Raw genomic sequence first — 12,679 nt, 5'->3', positions numbered from 1 at the left:
GCAGCACACCAACATGGCACATGTATACATATGTAACAAACCTGCATGTTGTGCACATGTATCCTAAAACTTTAAGTATAATAATAATTAAAAAAAAAAAAAAGAACTACGTATTCATGGAGTGCCCATGATTCCTGCAGGAAGTGTGATTGAGTTCTTCAGGAATACTTGTGTGTCCTACCTTTCCCTTTTCTTTCTTCTTTATGTTTAGGTTGCTGATCATAGAGTGAAGCTCCAGGAATTAGAGAGTCTCATAGCAAACCTTGGAACTGGGGATGAGATGGTGACAGATCAAGCCTTCGAGGATAGACTAAAGGAAGCAGAGAGGGAAGTTATGGACCTCCTTCGTGAGGCCCAGGATGTCAAAGGTATGCATGATTAAAACAGTGCATGACTTCTGTGAGATGGACCAATCTTTAGATGTGGCTCCTAAAGCAAGGTTATTAGTATAGTTTTATAAAATTCTTTCTCAGTTTTTAAACTACTTGTAGATTATAAATCATTTCATTTTTTAAACACTAATTCAAAAAGCAACCTGACAAATTTACTGCTTTAAGCTACAGTAAGCATAGGGTGATTTTCCAACAGATAAAAAACTATTCGATATTCAAATTTCAAGCATTTTATGAATCTGTTCTATTACAAGGTGTCTTAAAATATTAAAATAGTTTTAAAAATCATTAAAGACATGCGTTTTCATAAGCTTTTTTTTTTTTTTTTTTTTTTTTTGAGCCACAGTCACTCTGTTGCCCAGAGTGCAGAGCAAAGACTGCACTCTTTGCTGGAGTGCAGTGGCGCGATCTTGGCTCACTGCAACCTCCACCTCCTGGGTTCAGGTGATTCTCCTGCCTCAGCCTCCCAAGTACCTGGGACTACAGGCACATGCCCACCATGCCCGGGTAATTTTTTTGTATTTTGAGTAGAGATGGCGGTTCACCGTGTTAACCAGGATGGTCTCGATCTCCTGACCTCGTGATTTGCCCGCCTCAGCCTCCCAAAGTGCTGGGATTACAGGCTTGAGCCACTGCGCCCAGCCAAAAAATTTTTACATTATCAAATAATTGAGTAACCTTCCAAGCAGGACCACCATATATAGTTAGGCAAGAGTTTGTAGAATGTCACCTCTGCACATACATTTGGTAGCCAAGTTCCAAGCTGGTTTTTTCCAAACCTGTATTCATCTTCATTGGTCTTACCTTTGACTTCTCATCTTTTTTTTTTTTTTCCCACATTCCTTAGAAAATTTAGACCCCAACACCGAGCATGATGCTGAAATATGAATTGGTCAATTTACTTAATGGTTTTTATATATTAATAAAACCTCATGATACATGAGAGTTTTAATAATAACAGACTTATATTTATCTTTTGATTTGTTAGGACCTGAGTATGAGATTTAAGTTGAATGAGCATATTAATAAAGAATAATTTGAAGAACTATTCAAAAACAGAGATCAGTTTGAAAGAAATTACACTGATGTGCTGGCGCATGGGGGTGGCAAAAGAGTCTATTTAGTTTAAAATACAAAATGAGTTTAATTTGTCATACTTCAACTTATGTTTTAAACCTAGTTTTTTCTGGGTTTTGAAAAATGTTCGGCTTTTAGGGCTGGCAGCATTTTTAACAACATTGTATATTTATGACTAAATTGCATGTGCTGGTATTAAAGTCAGTCATTCTCACCTTCATTAAACATTCCTTGGGTGTCTTCTCTTTGCCAACCACTGCATAAGACCAGCGATATAGTGGTGAGTAAGAAAGAGTTCATAGTCAAGTGGACAGATGGACACACGGTTGGAGGTGTGATGAGTGCACAGTGAAGGACCTACTGGGTGTGGTAAAGGCTGTCCAGCTATGCCAGGGGCTTTGCAGAAACCTGACAGAAAGTTGCGATGTTTAGAAGAGTAGAGATACATAGGGCCTCAGATTTCATGTGAGATGATATGATCCTCTTCAGATAATTTACAGACTTTCTTCTGCAAACCATTTTAGATGTTGACCAGAATTTGATGGATCGCCTACAGAGAGTGAATAACACTCTGTCCAGCCAAATTAGCCGTTTACAGAATATCCGGAATACCATTGAAGAGACTGGAAACTTGGCTGAACAAGCGCGTGCCCATGTAGAGAACACAGAGCGGTTGATTGAAATCGCATCCAGAGAACTTGAGAAAGCAAAAGTCGCTGCTGCCAATGTGGTAAGTGATTGCAAACGTCTGAGGTGGGGATGGGGGAGGCCCTTGGGGTTTGTAGCAAGTCTGTTACTGGCAGTGGAGTGCTTCTTCAACTAAATTGACTCCATGCATCTTTTTATTTGTCCCTAAATATGGGGCAAAAAAGCCACATTGCTCATAGTTGGCATGAAACAGTTATTAAAAACTGGATAAAAACCAAGGGACATCTGGGTTATTTCTCTAGCTTTGTTCATTCTATGGAACTAGGCAGTTTAATCTTCCTTTATCCTTTACTGAAAATAGAATCTGCAATCAAGGGTGCTGATATTAAATAAAGATCTCTGAAAATAAGAAGAGGTATTCTTGGGGCCGGGCGCGGTGGCTCACGCCTGTAATCCCAGCACTTTGGGAGGCCGAGGTGGGTGGATCACCTGAGGTCGAGAGTTCGAGACCAGTTTGACCAACATGGAGAAACCCCGTCTCTACTAAAAATACAAAATTAGCCGGGTATGGTGGTGCATGCCTGTAATCCCGGCTACTTGGGAGGCTAAGGCAGGAGAACCACTTGAACCCAGGAAGCAGAGGTTGCGGTGAACTGAAATTGTGCCATTGCACTCCTGCCTGGGCAACAAGAGTGAAACTATCTCAAAAAAAAAAAAAAAAAAAAAAGGAAGAGGCATTCTTTTTGCCCTCTAACAAAAATTTAGTTTTGACTCTTGCTTTATTAAATGTAAATAATTCAGTCCTTTGAGAATAAGTGCTTTATTTCCTGTGCAGTCAGTCACTCAGCCAGAATCTACAGGGGACCCAAACAACATGACTCTTTTGGCAGAAGAGGCTCGAAAGCTTGCTGAACGGTAACTTCTAGATCCCTGTTTAATGGTTAAGTTGTGGCTTCCGTTATGGTGTGTGTGTGTGTGTCTGTTGTCTTATCCCATAACCCATAAACACTTTCTACATAACCCACTTTTGCACACTTTGCTCTCTTTTCTAAGATATTATCAGCTGTGTATACTCTTTTCTTCCTTTTACTTTGACATTAGAATATTCACTTTGAATATTAGAATACAATGGTTTGAAGACAAATCATATTTATATTTCTCAAAACCATAATATTTTTAGATTTTTAACTTATTTAAGACTGTAGTAACTGAATGAAACTAGCAGATTGTTGTTAATAAAGATTAGGCGTGGGATTTGTTTTTAACTAGATAAATGATTTCTTGCTGGCATACACAATTTTATATGTACATTACTCTCAAATAATTAAATTTAAAAGTAGTTTTTCTGAAGAATTATAAACATTTTCTCGTATAAATGTATACCAATAATTTTTTTGGAAAATATTCTCATCTCAGTTTTAGAATGCTATTCATAAATTCAGCCCCACTGAAATGATCGCAAAATTCCAAACGAATGACGTTTTCTAATATTTGTAGAATTCTTGCGCATGTTAGTGTATGTACATATAATAAAGTAGGCCGGGAGCAGTGGCTCATGCCTGTAATCCCAGCACTTTGGGAGGCCAAGGCGGGTGGATCACCTAAGGTCAGGAGTTTGAGACCAGCCTGGCCAACATGGCGAAACCCATCTCTACTAAAGATGCATTAGCTGGGCATGGTGTGTATGCGTGTAATACCAGCTACTCAGGAGACTGAGGTAGGAGAATTGCTTGAACCGGGAGGCGGAGGTTGCAATAAGCCAAGATCACGCCACTGCACTCCAGCCTGGGTGACAGAGCGAGACTCCATTTCAAATAATAATAATAATAATAATAATAAAGTAAGCATTACCTAAATTTTACTTATGTCCCTATCAGATGGTTGTTTCATGGCTTATTTTTTGTTTTATCTGTATAGTCATAAACAGGAAGCTGATGACATTGTTCGAGTGGCAAAGACAGCCAATGATACGTCAACTGAGGCATACAACCTGCTTCTGAGGACACTGGCAGGAGAAAATCAAACAGCATTTGAGATTGAAGAGCTTAATAGGAAGTGAGTATAATTTAAAAGTGGTTTACACCCCTTCAGGTGTTCTGGTAAGTAACACTAGTTCAATGAAAAATTAAATGCTGGTGCATTCAGGGCATACATTCATGCAGTAAGATTTCCTTTGTTAATCATGCTTTTGAAATGGGAAAGTAAGTAGAGAAGGGCATGTGAAGCCACAGAGATTTGGTTTGATTCAATTACTGTAACTACAGAGAATAGTAACAAGATGAGCCATGATACTTAAAATTCTGCACAAATAAAGAAGAAAAAAATATAATAGAGTAAGTAGAGGAAACATAATTGAACTACAAATCTTTAAAGGGTGTCTGAAATAAGAAAGTATATGGTAAGCCATACATTATAGAAAATTTTTTCTTTTTTTTGTTGTTTTTGTGAGATGAAATCTCACTCTTGTCCCCCAGGCTAAAGTGCAATGGCGCGATCTCGGCTCACTGCATCCTCCGCCTCCCGGGTTCAAGCGATTCTCCTGCCTCAGCCTCCTGAGTAGCTGGGATTACAGGCGCCTGCCACCACACCCAGCTAATTTTTGTATTTTTAGTAGAGACGGGGTTTCACTATGTTGGCCAGGCTGGTTTTGAACTCCTGACCCGAAGTGATCTGCTCACCTCAGCCTCCCAAAGTGCTGGGATTACAGGCGTGAGCCACTGTGCCCGGCCAAGCCATACATTATAAATAGAAATGATAAAAGAAAATGTAAATATGCAAAATGTTGGTATTAAAATGCAAGCATTTTAATGTAGCATTTCCTTTGAGGTTTTGGGCATATTATCACATGATCATGTTAATCTGGTTAACATTAAGATGCTAAAAGCAGCTAAGATTGTCATTAAACCACATTATTTGTGTCTTAGGTATGAACAAGCGAAGAACATCTCACAGGATCTGGAAAAACAAGCTGCCCGAGTACATGAGGAGGCCAAAAGGGCCGGTGACAAAGCTGTGGAGATCTATGCCAGCGTGGCTCAGCTGAGCCCTTTGGACTCTGAGACACTGGAGGTATGGGGGCAGCCTGTACGCACAGCCCCACCCCGTCTCTCCCCCAAGTCTATGTGAGAGCCGACTGCTCTGCACCTCCCTCTGTCCTCCCACTGACTCGCTGGTAAAGTTGAGTCTTACTTCACATACGCTAATAGAACTTACCAAGGTAGCCAGATGTGGTGGCTCACGCCTGTAATGCCAACCCTGGGAGGCTGAGGTGGGAGGATTCCTTGAGACCAGGAGTTCAAGACCAGCCTGGTCAACATAGTGAGACCACATCTCTTAAAAAAACAAAAACAAAAACTTACCAAGGTAAAGAATCCTGTGATTGTAAACATTAAATAGCAAAGACTACTTTAATGATATGAACAATCACTCCTAAATCTTTAGTGCAAATCCAAATTATAATAATACATTTGAATTGCTTAAAGCAGAGTACATGTAGACATTTACTCCCAGGCTCTGTCTAGTAGAGACCTAGAGAGAAATAAGAGAGAATGGTTTAATTAAAAGACTATAGCAGGATGTTCTGAGGCAGGTAAAATATTTTGGAATTGGTAGGATTTTATTTCATATCTGTACTCTTAATCATGGATCCTCACTCCAAGCTCTGTATAAATGGTATTTTTTTTGCATTAAGCTTGAGGTTTACTAAGTTTCACTTCTTATATCTGAGGTGTTGACTTGATTTTTACCATAAAGGTTTAGGTCTCTTTAGACATGTACAGATTGTCTGATTCTATGTATTTATAATTAGAAAATAGGCAGAATTAGTCTATGATGATAAAAATCAGAACAATGGCAGGCGGCACAGTGTTGGAAAGGTAGAGTAGAGATCGGGTGGAAAGGGAGAAAAGGGAGCTTCTTGGGTGATGGAAATCTGTATCTTGATTGGGGTGTTGGTTATGCAGAAATGCATTTGTCAAAACTCATCAAACTATATGTGGATGCTGTGAACTTCAGTGGGTGTAAAGTATATCTCATTTTTTAAAAAAGTCCATAAAATCTTGATCTGTGCAGTTCTTTTAAAAATATCATTGAGTATTAGGTGTTACAGAGTTCCTAAGCCTACCTTTTCATTAGTTTAAATGTTTTATCCAAAGTGTAGTGATCTTACTTGCTTTTCACAGAATGAAGCAAATAACATAAAGATGGAAGCTGAGAATCTGGAACATCTGATTGACCAGAAATTAAAAGATTATGAGGACCTCAGAGAAGATATGAGAGGGAAGGAACTTGAAGTCAAGAACCTTCTGGAGAAAGGCAAGACTGAACAGCAGGTTGGTTTGATTTGCAGGTCGCTTCATTTCTTGAGGCAACATTTGAACAGTCCAAGTGGGTCTGTGATGATGCCGTACTTTCAGAGACAGCAGACCACAGTGCTGAGAGAGCAGCCTAACAGATTTTATGCTGGCAAGTCTCAGGGTGGCACCTCTGGAGAGCCTTGTCTGTCCAGGAGACAGAAGGGATTTGCTTTGAGGGTTCATCCTCTCATCTGCCATGTGTTTGCAGACTGCAGACCAACTCCTAGCCCGAGCTGATGCTGCCAAGGCCCTCGCTGAGGAAGCTGCAAAGAAGGGACGGGATACCTTACAAGAAGCTAATGACATTCTCAACAACCTGAAAGGTAGAAAAGGCTGAGATAACAGGGGCAAATGCTTCCACCACTAGAGTGATTTTTTTTTTAAATCATGACTTTTACCATATTTATTACTTCATCCCCAACTCCCTACTTTTTTTTATGCTAAAATATTTCAAAGGGAAATCCCAGAGCTCCTGTCATTTTATCCCTGCATACTTCAGTATGGATTTTTTTTTTAAAGATGTTTTCTTATTAGGCAAACTCACATAACCAAGATGCCTATTTAGAGAACTTATATAGGTAAATGGAGATTACCTTTCATTTTCTCTGCCAGTGGCATCTGATTCTTTGTTGTTGTTTTTTTTTCTTCACCCCAGATAGAAGAGAAATGTGACCAATTCACTGAGCAACTGTGAATTCTTGTCTGATAAAACAGTCATAGGTTCTATAAATAGAGAAGCTTTACAGGATGCTTTACAGGATACTAGTTGAAAATATGGGCCAGGCACGGTGGCCTGCAATCCCAACACTTTGGGAGGAAGGATCACTGGAGGCCGGGAGTTGAAGACCAGTTCCTCACTGGGGAATATAGTGAGACCCCATCTCTATAAAAAAAATTTTTTTTTTAATTAGCCAGGCATGCTGGCACATACCTGTAGTCTTAGCTACTTGAGAGGCTGAGGTGGGAGGATCCCTTGAGCCCAGGAGGTCAAGGCTGCACTAAGCAGTGATTGTGCCACTGCATTCCAGCCAGGGTGACAGAGTGAAACCTTGTCTCTCAAAAAAAAAAAAAAAAAAAAGTAGTAGTTCAAAATATGGACTCTGGTGTCAGTGGGCCTTGGTTCAAAACCCTGCACCCTGCACCACAGGTCATGTAACTTCTTTAATCCTCAATTTTCTTATAAAAATGATACAGCCTATTTTATGTCAGAGACACAAAGCTCTTAACTCAGTACCCGACACACAGTAAACACTAAATAAATTGCAGCTTTTAATAATGGTTGAGGTAGTGGTAATGGGATGCTCAGCGCTCTGCATTTTAAAGCACATTGTTGAAGTAAGAATTCTATTTCCAGAAACAGAACATTTCTATAACACTAACTGGGAGACCTATTCTGTAGAGATGTGTAATTTCTAAAATTTCAGCCCATGCTGTCTTCCATTTTTTACCCTGACTTCCATTGTTCATAAAACAAAATCCAGTTGGAACTCCCTGAAAGGCCCCCTTTTTACTTGTTGGGAGTTTAGCTCAAATGTGTCCTTGAACTTGTTTCAGATTTTGATAGGCGCGTGAACGATAACAAGACAGCCGCAGAGGAGGCACTAAGGAAGATTCCTGCCATCAACCAGACCATCACTGAAGCCAATGAAAAGACCAGGGAAGCCCAGCAGGCCCTGGGCAATGCTGCGGCGGATGCCACAGAGGCCAAGAACAAGGCCCATGAGGCGGAGAGGATCGCGAGCGCTGTCCAAAAGGTGTGCGTTTCCTCTTCTCCAAGAGTCCCTGCCCATATCTTTCTCTGGTCACCTTCCAGTTTCTTTCCAGACCCTCAGAGCCCTTGCAGATTTTTTTCCTGAACTTCAGTAAAATTGTCTTAAACCATATTTGTCTTTTTTTTTTTCTTTTGACTAGGCATGAGAGTAGGTATCCACATTGATTGAGGAGGGGAACTCAGTAAAAGGGTGCTTTACTCTAAAATTTCTACTATGTCTCAGTGTGAGGTCTGGCTTCAGAGGTCTATAGAGCCCATTCCCACAAAAAAATCAGACTTTTTCTAAATAAACATTCTTCTTTGACCTAGACAGGTGGTATTTATTTCAATACTATGTAGTGTGCCTTATCAATATAACTTTCAAGTCCCCCTTTCAAGTATATTGCCATATGTAAGCCACTCCTAGGAGAGACTTCCCATAGCTGCCATTGCTAGGATTCTTTGAAGTCATCTTCAAGAATAATGTTTTTTAGTCTGGCTTTGTCTTATTTCAAGGTCAATCTGTTTGTTTTATTTAAAAGAGAGATTGGAGCAATTTTAGAATTAGGTATTTAAGAATCACAGAAACCTCTTAGTTTCCTTAGAACAGTTGGCTTTTGGATTAATTATATTTTATAAAATACTCGTATTTCAGGATTGTGGTCTTTTTGTACATTATGATGAACTGCCAAGAATGAACCAAGCTAGCTTTGAATTTAAATTTTACCTCAGCGAAAGCATCTAATCAATATGATGTCGTAGAAAGTGTATGCCATTAAATGTTTATCATTTGCTGTCTGTGTGACCCCAACTAAAAATGGCAATAATAGAACAGAAGTTTCCAGGATTAAAGAAGAGGATACAAATGAAAGTGCTAGATAAAATACAAAATGTTATTATGTGGGTAGTAATTTTTTTTATGATTATTTATAGCCCAAATTGATAATGTAAGTCATGAGATAGTATAAATCAATATATTATTATTTCTGGATTATATTTTTAAGACATTTTATAAATTATAAAAGGAGCGGGAGCATACTTGAGAAAAAGGAAAGCTTTTTTTAAAAAAGTGCAATTTTCTTTTGTGCCTAGAATGCCACCAGCACCAAGGCAGAAGCTGAAAGAACTTTTGCAGAAGTTACAGATCTGGATAATGAGGTGAACAATATGTTGAAGCAACTGCAGGAAGCAGAAAAAGAGCTAAAGAGAAAACAAGATGACGCTGACCAGGACATGATGATGGCAGGGATGGTAAGAGGTTTTGGTATATTTGCTCATTGGTAGAAAGTGAACAGTGTTTAATAATAAAGATCCCCCACTTGTTGAGAAGAGTCTTTTTTATATTGACTTCTGTTTTTCATCACATTGTCTCGTCAAGAATTGGGTTAGTAGCTTACATAGAAGACAAAGAATTTGGATCTTCTGCCAGGTATTTTTGTTGCACAATTGTCCTGTCCCAGAGTTACTCAGTTAAAAGTAAAACATTGCTTTACACATTTGAGGTTTTAGGACATTAAAAGTATGTGTTTATGTTTTTCACTGGGTAATTCATAAATGTTAATAAAAAAGGAATGCAATGAAGTTAATTTTCTTCTTAGTCTTGTTCTCCCAGCACCTTGCTCCTTAGAGACAAAGACAAGTTTCTTGTATATAAGAAATTTTTGAAGATGGCATTGTCTACCACCCCACCAAAACATATGAAACTTACATCTAGTTTAATTTTTCACGTTTTTTGATAATGTATATGCAAGGTACTATTTATAACGAAATTGACTTGTCAATGGATGGCCCAAGGAAGAACTAAGGTCCATTTTTCTGTTCTATGCTATATTTTGCTTTGAAAAGACTTTAATGGAGTCACAGTAGGAATATTCTTTTTCCAGTTGGGTGTAGCAATCACGGTAATGACATACACGAACTTGTGGTTACTTGCTCACTTTCAGTGGCAAGGAAGAGGCCGTCGTTCACTGCTGCCAGAAAACAGAGTCCCTCAGTGTGGGTCATTTTCACCTTGGGATGGAAAAAAGAAGTACAAAGCCTGTTAATCTCAGTAAAAACTCTAGGGAAGTGATAAAGGAAACTATCTCTATGCAACCACCTGATTTTATTACGCTTTTTACAGGTAGGGGGGTGGATGTTGGTTTGGATTGTCCTGATTTTCTCTGTTATGGTGTGGCTCAAGTAAAAATTCCCATAAAGGTGTCTGGGCGCAGTGGTTCACTCCTGTAATCCCAGCACTTTGAGAGGCCGAGGTGGGTGGATCACCTGTGGTCAGGAATTCGAGACCAGCCTGGCCAACATGGTGAAACGCTATCTCTACTAAAAATACAAAAATTAGTTGGGCATGGTGGTGGGTGCCTGTTACCCCAGCTACATAGGAGGCTGAGGCAGGAGAATTGCTTGAACTTGGGAGGTGGAGGTTGTAATGAGCCAAGATCACTCCACCTTGGGCCACAGAGGAAGACTCCGTCTCAAAAAAACAAAAATTCCCATTAAAAAAATAGATGTTTCTCACATATGTTGAGCATATATGGATTTCATTTTTAATATGGTTGTAGAAACATTAGATTTAAAGCATATTGAAAAAGAAAACAGTATATTCTTTAGGAGCTTCAAAAAAGGGTTTTGGTTTAGTTCAAAGGGTGAAAGAAGATCTTTTATTATTTTGGTAAATAACTTCTAAGGAAACAAACCACCCTCACATGCACTATCTCATTTGTATTTCTGTCAATTCTGAAAGGCCAGCATTTGGCCAGTATTATTTGAATCTGTATTGTATTTTTTAACCAGAAGAATGAAGGTTTATAGCTTCATTCTTTTGGAAGAGGAGGCTGGAGACCACAGGTTAAATGCAGGCGCATCGCTCTTGGCCGGCCCTGGCACGGTCCTTTCTCCCTCCTTTTACACTCGCAGACAAGCTTGTGGATGCTCAATAAGGACAGCTGCCGTTTGGACAGAGATTAATCATTTATTTGTGAAGGTTTTTTCTGCCTTGCTTTCTTGTTCTTTTTTAAATCTTCACATTGTTTTGATCCCAAAATGTTTGCGTTGTCCTTACTCAAAACTAGGAAAAACAATTATGTGGTAAGAGGCTCAGAGCCACTTACTTAAATCTCAACTAGATTTATTTGTGAACATCTGTTTTCTGATATTTAGACACTTCCTCTTCCATTGCTGTTTCCTATGACTCATGCACAGTTATTTGTTCAGGTTTCATGGAATTTCCCAAGTGTATTTACCTTTGTTTGGTTTTTAAAATGTAAATTATATTGCCCCAATAAACGAGTATGTATGTCAGGGGGACTGTGACTGGGTCATTGCATGTGGAAGGGGAGTTTACAGAAGAGAACTCCTAGAAGAGCTTTACTTAACTATGAAAATTTTCAAAGAATAGGACATTTCTAGTAAGTCCCTAAGAGTGTCCTGAAGAACATGTTTTGGTTCTGAAACATAGTTTCTATAATCATCCTTAAAAAATAACTTGTTTCTGCTTAGTAGGCTTTACTATGAATATACCTCCATATATTACTGAGTTAGAATGTGAGAAAAGGAGATAATTTTTGAAGTACAAATATAGTGAATTAGTGAGTGTAGGCATCCTGACTGTCTAGTCATAACTTTGATGAAGTAGAAATACCAACATCCTCAATATGAAGATATGCAGCAGCCCCACCAAAAAAAAAGAAAAAGCAATGAGAGGTTTCAATTTCCTAAGTTAGAAAAGGGAAGAAAATCTGGAAATTAGATTTGTTGGGTCATTGGGAAAAAAGATTTAAAGAAGATGAAAACATACAGTCAAGACTCTTTGCCTCATTTTTCCCTTACAGGCTTCACAGGCTGCTCAAGAAGCCGAGATCAATGCCAGAAAAGCCAAAAACTCTGTTACTAGCCTCCTCAGCATTATTAATGACCTCTTGGAGCAGCTGGGTACGTAGCCATAGAGTCATTTTTGTCAGTCTCTGAATCTTTTGTATTGTTCTTAGGATCTGATATAGTACAGTTGACTCAAAAGCAGATGATATAGGTTTACATGAATCCCTTTTAAATCATTAATTAAATTATTAATACTTCCTTTTGCTGTTGCTTATTTTTGAAAGCCTTATAAAATAAATGTTTGTCTTGCATGACAGGGTCTTTAAGAGCAACTTGCTTCTTTACCATACTTATTATTTGTCAGCTTTACAGTGTGACCTGAATCATGACTTTAGGCTGTATTAATGTGACAAGTACTTACTAGGTGCCTTCTGTGGACCTTGCCCTAAGTAGAACACTGTGGTCTGAGGAGTTTCTTTTTATATTTTGAAGATATATTGCCAGCTAGGGTAGCATTTATGGTCCAGTATCATTGTACAACTAAACAGTGATTTTTCTTAACTCATCTTGCTGGCAGTATCTTTAAGGGATTTAAAGTAAAGGATTTCAATAGTAGAATAAAAGAACACAGGCTGGGTGTGATG

The 12,679-nt window shown here is 38.8% G+C and overlaps 1 protein-coding gene across 1 annotated transcript in view; it reads left to right on the top strand.

Moving 5' to 3' along the window:
• Nucleotides 1-12,679, top strand: part of LAMC1 (laminin subunit gamma 1) — a 122,259-nt gene that overhangs the window by 105,030 nt on the left and 4,550 nt on the right. The window contains exons 18-27 of the mRNA XM_001162648.7: nucleotides 212-368; nucleotides 1,994-2,199; nucleotides 2,953-3,032; nucleotides 4,035-4,172; nucleotides 5,042-5,186; nucleotides 6,299-6,448; nucleotides 6,681-6,795; nucleotides 8,027-8,226; nucleotides 9,315-9,473; nucleotides 12,050-12,149. Coding sequence (XP_001162648.2) covers nucleotides 212-368; nucleotides 1,994-2,199; nucleotides 2,953-3,032; nucleotides 4,035-4,172; nucleotides 5,042-5,186; nucleotides 6,299-6,448; nucleotides 6,681-6,795; nucleotides 8,027-8,226; nucleotides 9,315-9,473; nucleotides 12,050-12,149 — 1,450 coding nt within the window. The remainder of the gene's footprint in view (nucleotides 1-211; nucleotides 369-1,993; nucleotides 2,200-2,952; nucleotides 3,033-4,034; nucleotides 4,173-5,041; nucleotides 5,187-6,298; nucleotides 6,449-6,680; nucleotides 6,796-8,026; nucleotides 8,227-9,314; nucleotides 9,474-12,049; nucleotides 12,150-12,679) is intronic.

Source organism: Pan troglodytes, chromosome 1 (assembly GCF_028858775.2).
Source record: "Pan troglodytes isolate AG18354 chromosome 1, NHGRI_mPanTro3-v2.0_pri, whole genome shotgun sequence".
NCBI lineage: Eukaryota > Metazoa > Chordata > Mammalia > Primates > Hominidae > Pan > Pan troglodytes.
Note: the sequence above shows the minus strand (reverse complement) of the source record. Positions and strands in the feature narration are given on the sequence as shown.